The sequence below is a fragment of the Solea senegalensis genome, linkage group LG18 (assembly GCF_019176455.1).
Source record: "Solea senegalensis isolate Sse05_10M linkage group LG18, IFAPA_SoseM_1, whole genome shotgun sequence".
NCBI classification, from domain to species: Eukaryota; Metazoa; Chordata; class Actinopteri; order Pleuronectiformes; family Soleidae; genus Solea; species Solea senegalensis.
Window position 1 is genome coordinate 12,726,470 of NC_058041.1, and position 13,771 is coordinate 12,740,240.

The 13,771-nt window shown below is 40.7% G+C and overlaps 1 protein-coding gene across 2 annotated transcripts; it reads left to right on the forward strand.

Annotated features, from left to right (window-relative positions):
* Window positions 1-1,035: 1,035 nt before the first annotated feature.
* Window positions 1,036-13,520, forward strand: LOC122759250 (myosin light chain kinase, smooth muscle-like). 2 transcript variants are annotated; one of them, XM_044013964.1, is made up of 18 exons: window positions 1,036-1,244; window positions 1,743-1,912; window positions 3,533-3,679; window positions 3,787-3,939; window positions 4,855-4,950; window positions 5,252-5,323; window positions 5,406-5,536; window positions 5,638-5,794; window positions 6,409-6,720; window positions 6,813-6,909; window positions 7,376-7,579; window positions 8,012-8,229; window positions 9,184-9,307; window positions 10,085-10,237; window positions 11,470-11,599; window positions 11,726-11,807; window positions 11,992-12,132; window positions 13,113-13,520. In XM_044013964.1, the coding sequence occupies exons 2-18, from the start codon at window positions 1,744-1,746 to the stop codon at window positions 13,316-13,318; spliced, it is 2,592 nt and encodes an 863-aa protein (XP_043869899.1). In that variant the 5' UTR covers window positions 1,036-1,244; window position 1,743; the 3' UTR covers window positions 13,319-13,520. The 2 variants fall into 2 exon arrangements, with proteins under 2 accessions (XP_043869899.1, XP_043869901.1); XM_044013966.1 differs by lacking the exon at window positions 1,036-1,244 and having other exon boundaries at window positions 1,535-1,912.
* Window positions 13,521-13,771: the final 251 nt, after the last annotated feature.

The window sequence follows — 13,771 nt, forward strand, 5'->3', positions numbered from 1 at the left end:
GTAAACACAGGCCAAGCAAAGATGGCGTGGTTCAGACGAGCATCAGAATGAGAGAGAACGGTGATTTAAGTGACTTTAAACTTGACATGGTGGTTGGTGCCAGATGGGCTGGTCTGAGAACTTCAGAATCTGCTGATCTACTGGGATTATCACTCACTCTTTGAAGTGTTCACTGAGAGTGGTCCAAAAATGAGAAGACATCCATCTGGGCAGAAATGTCTTGTTGATTCCAGAGGTCAGTGGAGAATGACCAGACTGGTTAGAGATGATAGAAAGGCAACAGTAATTCAGTTTAACTGTACATTACACTACAGTAAGAACATGGTAGGAGTATGGTGATAAATGTTTAATGTTGCGGTAGTAATATTATTGCATACTTAATATTTCGGTAAAAGGAGATAATATTACACTAATATCCAAAATAATATTCACGTTAAAGCATAATGAGAGTTGGTGTAACACCACATAAATGTATCCTCCCTTATGTCCCAAACATGGTTACTCTAAAAATAAGATTGTATTACCATAATACTAAATCAATTATAGTATTTTGTTATTGTTACCACACTGTAATGCAAAGTGTTAATAGTATTTAAAATAACCACTGATTACAACCCAGATATGCAGAAGAGCATCTTTGAATGCACCACCACCACTTTATCAGATGTATACTGTGTACTTAATCTGTGTAAAATGAAAGGGGAAAAAAACTTCATTCAAGTAGAATCAGAGATTCTGTTACAGAGCATGAGTGAAACTTCTCTTCAGAATAGTAAGAGAAAATGAAAACCTTGACAACAAAAAGCCTTCCAGGCTTTGAATATGTATAAGATGTTGTTGTATCAACAAAAGCTGAATGAAAGCACACCTTGAGAGACACACCCACCCATCGGCTACAATCATTTCCCTTTCAATAGAATTAAAAGTGTATCACATACAGGTGAAGCTACTGTCTGTGGTCACATGGTCCCACTTCTCTATTTCCATTCAAAGAAACTCAACCCCGGAAGTCCAGGGTTTAAAGCACTTCACACCACTGATCCCTGTTGTGTGTCGCACAGAAAGCTGTCCTACTGGATCTGCTTGATTCCTGCGGTGACTGCGGCAGTGTGGCTCAGCCTACAGTTTGTGGAGGGAATAGGTGTCTACACGGAATTTTTAAAAAATGGCAAAAAGAAGCTGACAACAGGAGGCTGTGATTATGTTCTGAGACCAGGAGGAACCTTTATGACGTGAGGCTTCAGGTAAAATCTGCTTTTTATGTTCTATACCACTGGTATGTGCCTCTTTTTTTATCTCTGTCCAACTTTCTTTTCAACCTGATTGTTTTCTATCTCCCACACATTCCCCACTCTCCGCTCCATATCGCTTGTGCATTTGACCACATGTGTGTGTGTCTCTCCCTCTGTTCTCTGTCCAGAGGATCAGAGGGGGCTGGACATGTGTGTTTTTAATTGGCCTTCAAACAAAACAGGCTGTTTCCTGTGAAGAGTGGGACTGTGAGAAAGAAAGAAAATGAGGGAGAGAAAGAGAGAAAGATATATAGAGAGAGAGGGGGTTGTGATTTCAGTGGCTCCTCCTGTTCACATCTCAGAGGATGTGTGAACAGAAACAGGGCAAGTACATGCAACACAATAGTGAAAACACAAAACAACTATACCGACAGAGGAGGAGGAGGCATGGCTGAGGAGTGACTGTGTCAAACACAGTTCAGACCTTGTCTCTCTCATTTTCTACTAAAGGATGGACAAAGATGGTCAGAAGCCAAAGACCTATGTGTCCACGTTCAGACTGGCCCTCAAGCCTCAAGCCAAACCTCAGAGTGTGGGGAAGAAAGATAAAGAAAATGGACTGGATACCACAAACCTGCCAGCAAGGGGCAACAACAAACTTGGAGTCTCATTTGCAACAGGTAAACTTGTAACTAATAATACACTGATAAAACTGGGTTTCTTTAAAGTGACATTTTTAATTCTTAAAGCCAAACATTTGCCACATCCGCAGCTTCAGCTCAGTGTGGGAACATCATGTTTTTAAGCTGAGTTTGTTTAACTTAAAGTGTTTGCATGACAACAGTACAAAGGAAAACCAGGAATACCAGAATATTTTAGATTGCATATGCATATGTACATATGATATTCTAAATAAGGATGTAGCTTAAGTAACAAAGTAGTGATGAAATGCAAGTGCTGCTTTTGTAGTTTTGCAACGGCGGCGCATCTGATTGCAACTGCATCACAGAGTATTGTATTGTCATTGCATGCAACCTGCCACAAACACACACACGCTGGTGGCATGCCATTATGCACTGGTGACCACCCCATTGATCATCCTGCTGCACATTCCAGGGCCACATGTGCAAACACACGTGTGGTGGGAAAATCCTGCAAACAACGTGTCACATTCCCGAAACTTGCACTAACAACTGCATACACTCAGCATAACTGATGATCCTGACAGGCAAAAACTACACAGTACGTCCTCACCAGTCTAATCTGGTCTAATGCAGAGGTTCTCCTTTTTTAGACAATGGACCGATACATAGATAAAAGACTATTCCATGAAGTATTTTCCCAAAAAATAAAGATGGAAATTCATGTATTTTTCATTGTTTGCTGTAGTCTGGTGGTAAAATAAATGACTAACTTATCATGATAATATTCATGGCTGAACATCTGTCCTCCTTTTAAAACCACTGGTCTTCAGAGACAAACTAAAGTTTTTTTTTTTTTCAAGTGTTAGCATGCATTTTACAAAACTGAAACCAACTCTTCATGCTGTGTGCATTAAACCAGTTATCTCACCTTCAAAAGTTAAAATGCAACAAGTCTCAGTCAGAAAGCAACATTCACTATAGAAGAAAAAAAATCAGCCTGTCACTTTATGGACTCTACTAAAGCACACGCAACAACAATTAACTAGAAATTCAGCCCTTTTTAAAAAATATTCTGTGTTCTTGCTTGTAATTGTGCAAAATTTATGTTTCAGAAAAGGTTCCACAGCTCAAATAACCACACTAATAATTTAAAAATAACAGCTTGAATGACAATCCCAAATTCCCCAGTTTCAACACAAAATTATCATATCAACACGGTAATGTCCTGTAGGCTCCATCTAAAAATATTCAGATGTACAGGAGGCCCATGAAAAGTTCCTACAACAAAGTCACAGTCACAACAAAATGCCACACAGTATAGGAAATGGTGAATGTGTTTTAATGTTTTACTCTTACTCATAAATGACATTAATCAAATCATTTATTGTCAAATTATTCTTACAGGAGGGGGTCCTTGGAATAACTTTTTAATCTTATACAGGACTCTTGACTGAGAAAAACACGACAACTTTTGAGTTACATTTTGAAAAAGCTTTTTTCTTTACTTAAGCAATTGTAAATCAGCTCAAGCTTCTTTCTTTTTTTTTTTTATTTGGATAATGTGGCCCGGTCTGATTGGGCAGTGGAAGAGGAAACACTATGTGCACAGAGTCTGAAAACAAACTCTATTGTTCTGGCCTTCTAATCTCCATTCAGATACCAGACACACACAAATCCAGGCACTGGCATCACCTCACTTCAAGGAGCCGCTCCAGGACTGCACTGTGTGTGAAGGAAGTGATGCTACCTTTCAGGGTGTTATCACTGGAAGTCAGCCTCTGAGTGTTTCCTGGCAACACAATGGTAAACGGCTGATTATCATACCAAGAAAATGCCAAAAAATATGTGAAGTAGTAATTGGAACTCAACCATGAAAACATGTGTTTGTCCATTATTACCTTCATGTGTAGGAAAGAGGGTGCTAACGAGTAACACGTCCTTCAGAAATGGTGTCGCTGCTCTGGCTCTGAGTCGGTGTTCGCATGGAAGTACTGGGACGTACACCTGCACAGCTGAGAACAGTGCTGGAAAACAGACGAGCAGTGCTGAGTTACATGTCACAGGTGAAGTTGTAAGGCAAAATATTGTTATATTAAATCAAAAAGTACAGTATGTCACATGTTGTCTTGTTCCTGGCTGATTTGTTGTTGTTTTATATGTAGGTTTGTAGTTATTCTTATTTCGCTCCTGCTTCCATAAGGAGCTGAAGCAACACTATGCAACTCTTACTGTTGATTTCTCTGGGGATGAGCCGATACGGTACTCAGTATCGGTATCAGTCTGATACTGCTCAAAATCACTGGATCGGATATCAGAGAGACAAAATCTAAAATCTGACACAATCCAAAAATGTCCTATATGAATACAATCCTATACAATCCTATATGAATGTAAATATGTGAATTAGTCATGTTATGGGCTGTTTATTTTGTTCTTCATGGGAGAAGTATATTTTTTAACACAGTGAAAGAGTTTGAAATACCTGTAGGTAAAATTGGACTCCTCATCAGTCTAAATACACATGTTTTTGTCGCTGTTGTTTCGTTCTTCTGTGTATCAGGTTCTTCTAATATTTCCAGGTATTAACTAGGGTTGTAAACTGTCCGACTTTTGTCCGACTGAATACTGTATACATGCAAAAGTAATTTGACTCCCAAACATATTATCTGGGTGTGCTAGTCTGACTTTAGTCAGAATTTAGTACTATTTCAGTGGGACTCACATGTTTACAAAGTGGGTAAATGTAACTTAATAATATTCAGAGACTAAATCTGCCAGACTGAGGCCCAGCAAATTCCAGAATAATGCTGAGCTGAGGTCAGTTAAAAAGACTTTTTACTTTTCGTGGCAATGTTTCCTACAGCGACAGCTCGGCCAGCTGAAGTTACATAGTGTTGCTTTAATGTACAGCATAAATTGCACTTACACTAACCACATCAAACTGCTATGTGTGTAGTTAACACACTGTGTTTGTACAGGAAAGGCAAAAAAGGAAATCCCAAGAGCAAGTAATCATGAGCAGCGCAGAGAGGTCACACTACCGGAACATGACAATACTGACTCGATGAATGAAGGTAAACATCAACACAAAGAAGAAAAGATGCATAAAACTCTCTTTTTTTAGATCCCTGTACAGAAATAATGCTATTTAACAGTATATATGTTAATAAAACTGGACCAGGGAGCAGCAACACGATATTAATTTGTTTTGTTTTGGTAACAGAATTGAGTTTTTCTTTATATCACTCCTAATAAATCTCGTAGTTCATGGCATCTACCAGCCCATTCAAAAGTGTCTTGCAGTATCTGCCACTGCAACCAAACTTGACTGCACACATGTGATTGGTCAGATACTTTTTAAACCTCCTCCTCTAGGTCCACCTACTCCTCCAGTCTCCACAGACATCAGAAATGTCAGCCGTCAAACACAAGACTCCTCTCGTAAAGGTGAGTAGTGAGCAGCATCTGCAGTAATCTGGTGGGGTAACAAAAAAGCTAACTCCATGTTTGAATCTCTGCCTCTCCTCAGGACCTCCTGTAGAGTTCATTCAGCCACCTGAGCAGGTGGAGGTGCGGTTAGGAGAGCAGGCCCGGCTGCACTGTGAGTTCAGGAGCAGCTGTGTCCCTGTGGCCTGCTGCTGGATTTACAACAGAGACAAAGTGAGAGCCATGCACTCTACTCTACATTTGATAGTTTTTATCTGATTTGTTTGTACCTGGGCTTTGAAATCATTCTGCCCTCCATTCCTCTGCCTCTGCAGGTGGTAGTAGGAAGGCCAGGTATGTCTGTGAGGAGCAGTAAGACCCGGAGCAGCGTGGAGATCTCTCAGGCCTGTGCAGACGACACCGGCTCTTACACCGTCGTAGTGCGAAACCGAGAAGGCTCTGCCCAGCACACAGTCTCCCTCAGTGTCATAGGTTTGTCATAATGTCACAGACTCAACCGTTGTGTGTGTTTACTGATTATATTGAGTATTGATGATTTGAAAAACTCTGCTATCTGTTGTCCTCTAACTGCATGGTGAGAAGTGTCAAAAAGTGTTTTTTAAAAATGTGATAATTTTCATTTTATTGGTTGCTCTCTTGAGCAATCAATTAGTTGTTTGGTCCATAAAATAGGTTGTTTTTTTTTGTTTTTTTTTACCCCAAACTCGAAAATGATGTCCTCAAATCAAACAGGAGCTAATATTCAAGAACATATTCACACTGAAGAGACTGAAATTGTTTTTAAACTGTAGTGTGTAATTTTCAGTCAAATGAGTTCACACAATACTGATTAAGTCCATCAGCTCCATGTCTCAGTATAGCAGTGCCCTGCAGCTCAAACCAGTCGCTTCAGCCCTTATTTATTGTTTGAACATATTTAACTAAAGATTACAGAAATAAGAAGGGGGGTAGTAGGTATTGGCAACCCCCCCAAAATAATAAATAATATATATATATGTTATGAAAGTAAACGTAAATTACACCTATCAATGGTTCCACTGCATCTGTTGTCTTGGTGAATGGTTAAAAATACTATTCATCCACAGACCGACCTGACCCACCAGCATCCCACCCTGTCGTTTCCAAACTGTCCAGTCAGTCCCTGGTTCTGTCCTGGACCGGCCCCAGCTATGACGGAGGTACAGCCGTGCTGGGCTACATCGTAGAGGTCAGACGAGAGGGCCCGGACGAGCCTGGGAGCTGGACCGAAGTATCAAGCCGCTGCAAAAACACGTCTTACCGCGTCTGCTCAGGCCTGGAGCCTAAGGGCAAATACCGCTTCCGTGTCAGGGCCTACAACTCTGCAGGGGTCAGCGAACCCAGCCAGGACTCTGACTGTGTCCAGATGGCGACGGCGAGTGAGTGAAGTTTCAAAACTGAGTTTGATATAACAATATTTATCATAACAATTACTGATTGTTACCCTTTTTTTTCTATTTTGTGTCTCAAGAGGAAAAGAAGGATGAGCTGGACTCGTACATTACAGTGACCGTTGACACTAAACACAAGGTCAAGGACCACTACAATGTGCATGAAAAGCTGGGAGTGTAAGTATTTGAATTAAAAAGATAATCATGCTTAAAGCTGTATGTATAGATATTTTTTTTTTTTAACAAACCCTTACAGGATGTGATGTTATGTGAGTTTCTGTCTCAGTGTCTGTCTTCTGCTCCTGAAGCATTGAGAAGTGCGTAGCCAGTGAGTTGTACTTTGCATAGGAACTGAATCTGCTAAAATCAACAAGCAACCAGCTCTCAGCACAACACAGAGGAAACCCAACCAAAGCATAAAAAGCAGAAGAAAACCTTATGAAGCAGAGCCCACAGGGCCAAACAGGAAAGAAACATTTAGAAAGAATAAAGACTACAGCTGATTCTCCTCTGTCTTTATTGTTTTGGCTGCAGCTCAGGATGCTCGCTTCTCGATTATCGTGACAATTTATCCCCCTTTAAACTGTCAATTGAAAGCTGTCAAACACTGAAGTGGAGTTATGATGTCCTGTTTCCCTTCCAGTGGGAAGTTTGGCCAGGTGTTCCGGTTGACCCATAAAGAGACGGGGGACAATTATGCAGGGAAGTTCTATCAAGCCCGGACGCACAAGGCCAAAACTGCTGCCCGCAAGGAAATTGAGCTGATGAACTTTCTCCATCATCCAAAGCTGGTCCAGTGTCTGGCTGCCTATGACACGCACTCCGAGCTGGTCATGGTCATGGAGTAGTAAGTAATGAAAGTTGATTGAGAAATGAGTACCACGGTATATTTTACTACTGGAGGTACTTTTGATTATATTTCTGCTTCCTATTTGCTAAAGTATGACTGAAAACACAAAGAAACATTTTCAGAAGTTAATTATATTGCTTGAAAACTCAGTAGTGGTCTCAGACATGGTCTGCCACCGCCCTCCCCTGTGTTGCTGGTGTATACACACAAATGCTCCCTCGGTCAGGTCTTCTAGTGTTGCTCGACAGACACATAACGTCATTTCTGTTCACTAAGACCAAACCGAGGCAGAATAATAATAACAACAACAACTCACATACATGTATTACAAATTGCATGTGGAGGCAGCCACATAAATTACTGTAGTACAGTAGATGGGTGGGGTTATTTCGGGCACATGAACCTTAAAAGTGTTTCCCCTCTCTTCAGTATTGCAGGTGGAGAACTCTTTGAACGCATTGTGGACGAGAACTTTGAGCACACAGAGCTGACCAGTGCCCGCTACATGCAGCAGATCCTGGAGGGCATGCAGTACGTTCACAAGCAGAACATCGTCCACCTTGACCTCAAGCCGGAGAACATCGTCTGCGTGGACTCCACTGGCACACGCATCAAGATCATCGACTTTGGCCTGGCCAGTAAACTGGGTGAGTTTGATGGATCTGTGTTTGAAGGATCCGTCGCAGAATTATGGGATCTTATCTTGTCAAGTGCACATGTCGGGAAAACTGCAGATTTTATGTTTTTCAAAAGTTTCCATTTGCCCACTGGGGATGTGCGTATTTCAGTGTACGCACTAGTGTCATGCGCGTGTGCGCGTGCGCGTGTGTGTGTGTGCGCAAGGATAAGAGGAAAAGTCAAAGTTCCTTATAAGGCCTGTTTTGAGTACAAACAGTAGTTGGCAACAGTTGTACATTCTGCTTGAAAAATCAAATGTTTTGTATCCCCTATTTTAATACAAACATGACCAAAGCCTCCTAGATATCTGGTTAGTTAATGGCCACTGAAATCCTGAAAAAGACAAAAAACAGTAACACACAGTGAATTGTTGGGGTTTACATCACTGTGTATGGAATGTACTGAATACACAGAGATCCAGTCGAAGATCAAGGATTATCGTGGTTGATGAAAGACATGCCCCTGACCTCCTCATTCACCTTCCTGGTGTCATCAGGATGATATTTCACAAAGAAACAAATCAGAAATGCAAGTTTTAAACTGTACAATAACCTAGGTTGTTAAACTGGTCTGGACCAGATGTTTACCGCAGTCAATCCTGAGCTGCTTTGTAAATGTGTTTGTTAGTTCTTGGTCTTCCTGGAAATTCCCCTCTGATTTCTGCAAACTGAAGACACAAAAAAATAACCTATCAATGGTCAATACAGCACAGCAACTCCTTACATGGGGAACTCCATCACTGGTCCTTAACTCAAGAAAAGCAACATGCGAAGCCACGTGAGGCAGAAAATATGGTGACACTTCAGAACCAAGAGCTCCAGTCAGGGTGGTCTATTTAGAGAAGACTGGAGCCATTTGTAAATAACCACAGAAAAACCTTCAGGATGACGTGTTGAATGTCTCTCTCTTGTCCTGCTCTGCAGACGATAACGAACCTCTGATGGTGATGCACGGCACGCCAGAGTTTGTGGCCCCTGAGGTGATTGGTTTCGAGCCCGTGAGCCTGGAGACGGACATGTGGAGCATTGGAGTCATCTGCTTCATCCTGTAAGTTTCCCAGTGGTGCTGACAAGTGCAGCTCATGGTGTGTGCATTAAATCACCCCAACATGACGCAAAGCTACTGTCACATGTTCTGAAAGACAACATATATTCACTGATTTATTAGGGACACTGCACATTTATGAACAGTTATGCGCACGTATGCCAGATTAAAGCTGTTTCCATCTGCTGTTTCAAGGCAGATTAATGGAAGATAAAATACTGAGGAACATAAAAAAATGTAAGGAAAAAAACCTCAAGAAAACAAAGACATTTTTCTTTTCTCTCATAAAATTATTAAATGTGAGACAAGCAAAAACATCAGAATCAACTAGGTAAACAGGTAAAATGCAAGGGATATATTACTAAAAATATATTTTTTTTCTTTACACAAATAAAACTAAGTAATTTCAGTGTGGTGGTTTTTCCCTTTTTTGCTTATATTTTAAATTGTTTGTGTGTATGTATATATATATATACACACTTAAATTTCTCTTTTTTTCAATATATTACAATTTATAAATGAATACAATATTATTAAGGCAAATATTAGAAATATGTCTGAGGCTTTACAAAAAACTGTGCAAATACAGATTTGGTGCCATCTCCTGGTGATAATGTGGTATTTCCACGGTCCCCACTCCTAACATTAGTTATTCCAGCGAACACGACATAAAGAGGAATTACAGTGAGAATATCCTCTGTGCATACAGTGACACTTGATTTACTTATTACAAAGAAAGTAATATGTTCATATATAATAGAACTGTTTTGTGTCCTTCAGGCTGAGTGGAGAATCCCCCTTCCAGGGGAACAGCGATGCTGAGACTTTGGCTCTCGTGACTGCAGCCAGCTATGAGTTTGACCAGGAGAGTTTTGAGGACATTTCAGATCAAGCTAAAGAGTTTATCAGTTCCCTGCTGAAGAAAGACCCCAGGTTGGTGTTTTTGGGAATTATCTTAGCGCTCACCTTCCTGTAAAAACAATTGCCGCTCACAGACTGCTTGGATTCAAGTTCGTCTTGGATATAATTAAGAATGTTTCAAGCTTAGTAGCTTTTCCACTGTGTGCTCAGGTGCCTTCTGGCTCATAATTTGTAAGAATAATCCTGCCATTACCCACAGACATGATATTTTGTAGGCTTGCATGTATAGAATGTCTGGAACAGTTGATATCACTCCATTGGTGAGGGGAATCTAAGGGAAGCAACATCATGGCAATTTGTTAAATAAAAAAAAAAAGATTCATCAAAGACAATGGTGTGAATTACAAATATAAATAATCCCTGCCCTGTCCACGCGAAGCCTACTGTGTCCAATGGCAGACAAGGGACCACACAGCCCAATTTGCATATCCAGCAGTGGGGGGGGAGTACACAGACCAGTGGCTGTGCGTCTCAGAGGATCTACAAGTCAATTGTACAGTGGACTTGTAAAATACAGCCAAAAATAGTTTGTCATCTTTCTAAAAGTATAGTAAAAAAAAGTTATAATTCTATATGAAAGTTGTATAAAACAGAACGACCCATATGCATTAATAAATATTTGTGCTACCTTGAATTTGTATACTGCACAGTACTGTGCAAAAGTCTCAGACCTTCATTAGATTCACTGTAATCATACTATAATGACTATATTTCTCAATCGCTTTCTTAGACTACAAACTAATAAATAAATATAGGGAATATGTTTGTTGTATTAGATAATTAAATGAAGTAAAAATGACAAATCTTTTCAGAAAATCCTGCTTCTATGGGCTTTTAAGTTTCAGGGTCATGGCTCCTTTCAACCTAGTCATAGGTATCTGGGTTTCACCATTTCAAAAATGGCTGCAACAATCCAGGTTTATTGAAGACATGCTCGGGCATTTCAGACATTATGTCGTAAACATTTACTAAAGTTTAAGACCAATTAACAGACTTTGACACGCTTAAAACCAGGAATTTGCATCAGCAGGACCAACAAGAAGAAGTGGTGGCCTAAATCAAGCGGCATCAGTACACACACACTTAAATGGACACAAATGATTGCCCATCATTTTTTTTATGACCAGTTACATTCTTTGCAGAAACTTTGCTCTGGACACAACTAAGAGAGCCAGATAATTCTCGGCTGCTGGCAGTAATTCATGACCTTTTTGTTTCTCGCTGTGTCTTCGTCCCCTTTGCAGTTGCAGGTTATCGTGCACCGAGGCCCTCGCTCATCCCTGGATGGTCTCTTTCACCCCTCTGAATCGCAGACCCACCAAATCCCTCAAGAAGGAGAAGATGAGACGCTTTCTGGCAAAGCGCAAGTGGAAGGTAACGGATGTACAATTTTCTTATCAGCGTTTCACTGTGACGACCTTTGAAAACAATTGTCCTTCACAGACCTGAAGCTAGGATGTGGATGTAATTTGTCATCCCCCGCGCTGTTTGTCCTTTTAGAAAACCGGCAAGGCTGTTTTGGCCCTACAGCGGATGGCTAACCTCTCCAACAGGCCAGACTCTCCTGGCAGCTCCTCAGAGGGTAACACAGATAAATGGACACGCACACACGCACACACTCACACACGTGCCCCCCCACCCCCCCCTTTCCCACAGCCACATACATATGTCAGATGATTCACAGTCTCAGGTTGTCACTTCGAGTTTCGCCCTTTGTGATCATTAAAGCCTTGTTTTATTCGTCATCGTTTCTCTCTCGCACGCAGAGCCAGGCTGGAGTCGAGAGGCAGAAGAAGCCATCCAGTCGCTGGACAAGCAGCTTCAGACGGAACCATGCTTCCAGCAAGCCCTGAGGGACGCCACCCTCCCCAGAGGAGCGACAGCTCAGCTAAGATGCTGCGTCACCGGTACAGTGACTGAGCTGTGATGCACTTCATTAAATCACAGTCTACAAAGGGCCGAGGGTGACAAAAGAGGGACAAAAATAACATTGTGATTGCAATAGAATGAGATCAAGCACAAACACACTGTTACTGTACTGAAGTACAACATTTATCTGTACAACTTTTACTCACTTTTTACTCCAATACATTTCCCCTAACTTCATTACTACCAAATCAGAAGAAGAGTTTGTAAATGGTCTGTATTTATAAATCACTTTTCTAGTCTTGATGACCATTGAAAGCTGTTTTACGCTACAGTTTTGCCATTGACACACACATCTTTCATATCCATTGGAGCTGGGAATTGAACCCACAACCTTCCAGTTGAAAGATAGCTCCACCGTCGCTCACTTACAACTCAGAAAATTACTTTTGATACTCAAGTACAGTAAATGACATAGACTTTAAGACAAGTAATATTGTAAGAGGCGACTTCAACTTCTACCAAAGCAGTATTCTGGTAAGATACTTTTTACTCAAGTATCCCTTTTAGGTACTTTTATACAGGAGTGAATGAAATGTAAACTAGTTAGAGGTCCAGTGTGTACACACACATATGTTTATGTAGTATATTCAATTCCTGCCAATAAACACTCCACTGGTCCACTGGGGATTATTTACTCTTCAATTAACTCCTATTCATGTATTTTCTCTTCGGACTTGCACACATGCAGAGGTGAATTAGTGTCTCCTGTTGTGAAATTACCAATATTTTTCATACTCCTATCGTAGCAGATGTGTCTGTATGTATACATGTACACATATACAGTATATAATATATATAAAAATGTTCTTCACTGAGCAAAATAAAAGCCATGATTGAAGTGAAGGAGGTAAGCAGCCTATTTAGTGTAATGTAATGTTGAAGTTGAAGTACATTGTGCTAAATTGAGTGTGTATAAAACATGATTGATCCTACAGTTGTGCTTCACTCTCATTCTTAGGTTACCCACAGCCAAAAGTGAAGTGGCTTCAGAACGAGAAGCCGGTGCCTGAATCGAACAGAGTGAACATGGAGCAACATGAAGACGGGCTCTGCTCTCTGGTTCTGAAAGATCTGGAGCCTGCTGACTCTGGAGTGTATGTGTGCCGGGCCAGCAACAAGCTGGGGGAAGCGATGTGCTCGGCCAAACTCAGAGTGCAGCTGTGACTGTGAGGAAAAGCAGAGGAAATGCACCGCAGTGAGTGCAGGTTTTCCTTAGCCTGAGGGAGATTCTTCCTCAGAAAAAGTGACTTGAACAGTTGGATTAAGTCTGGACTTCAGTACATGAATGGACAGTCACCACTCACTATATGCCACATTAGGACACAAAGGTTGTCATTAAACCATGAAGGGATTAATGAGATTTGGACACATGCCCAGAGTCCTTTGTTTCACACATCATCACTTACGAGTGCACTTTTTTTAAAGTGTTTTCCTTCATGTGTGTTTATAATGTTTAATCACAAGTGCACAATGTTTTGAATGATTGAAATAGTCACATCATGATACTGTTTGCACATTCCAATACTGTTGAAATGTGATTTAATGAAGTTAAAATTAAAAAAATACTTAAAATTACAAAGTGGAAATGCACTTTATTTTAGACATCTATATGAAAAG

Bases quoted from the DNA above. Each gene is read 5' to 3' on its own strand.
- LOC122759250 (XM_044013964.1), top strand. From the start codon at position 1,744: ATGGACAAAGATGGTCAGAAGCCAAAGACCTATGTGTCCACGTTCAGA. The intron at 8,230-9,183 runs GTGAGTTTGATG...CCTGCTCTGCAG, and splicing joins TGGCCTGGCCAGTAAACTGG to ACGATAACGAACCTCTGATG. The intron at 10,238-11,469 runs GTTGGTGTTTTT...TCCCCTTTGCAG, and splicing joins CTGCTGAAGAAAGACCCCAG to TTGCAGGTTATCGTGCACCG.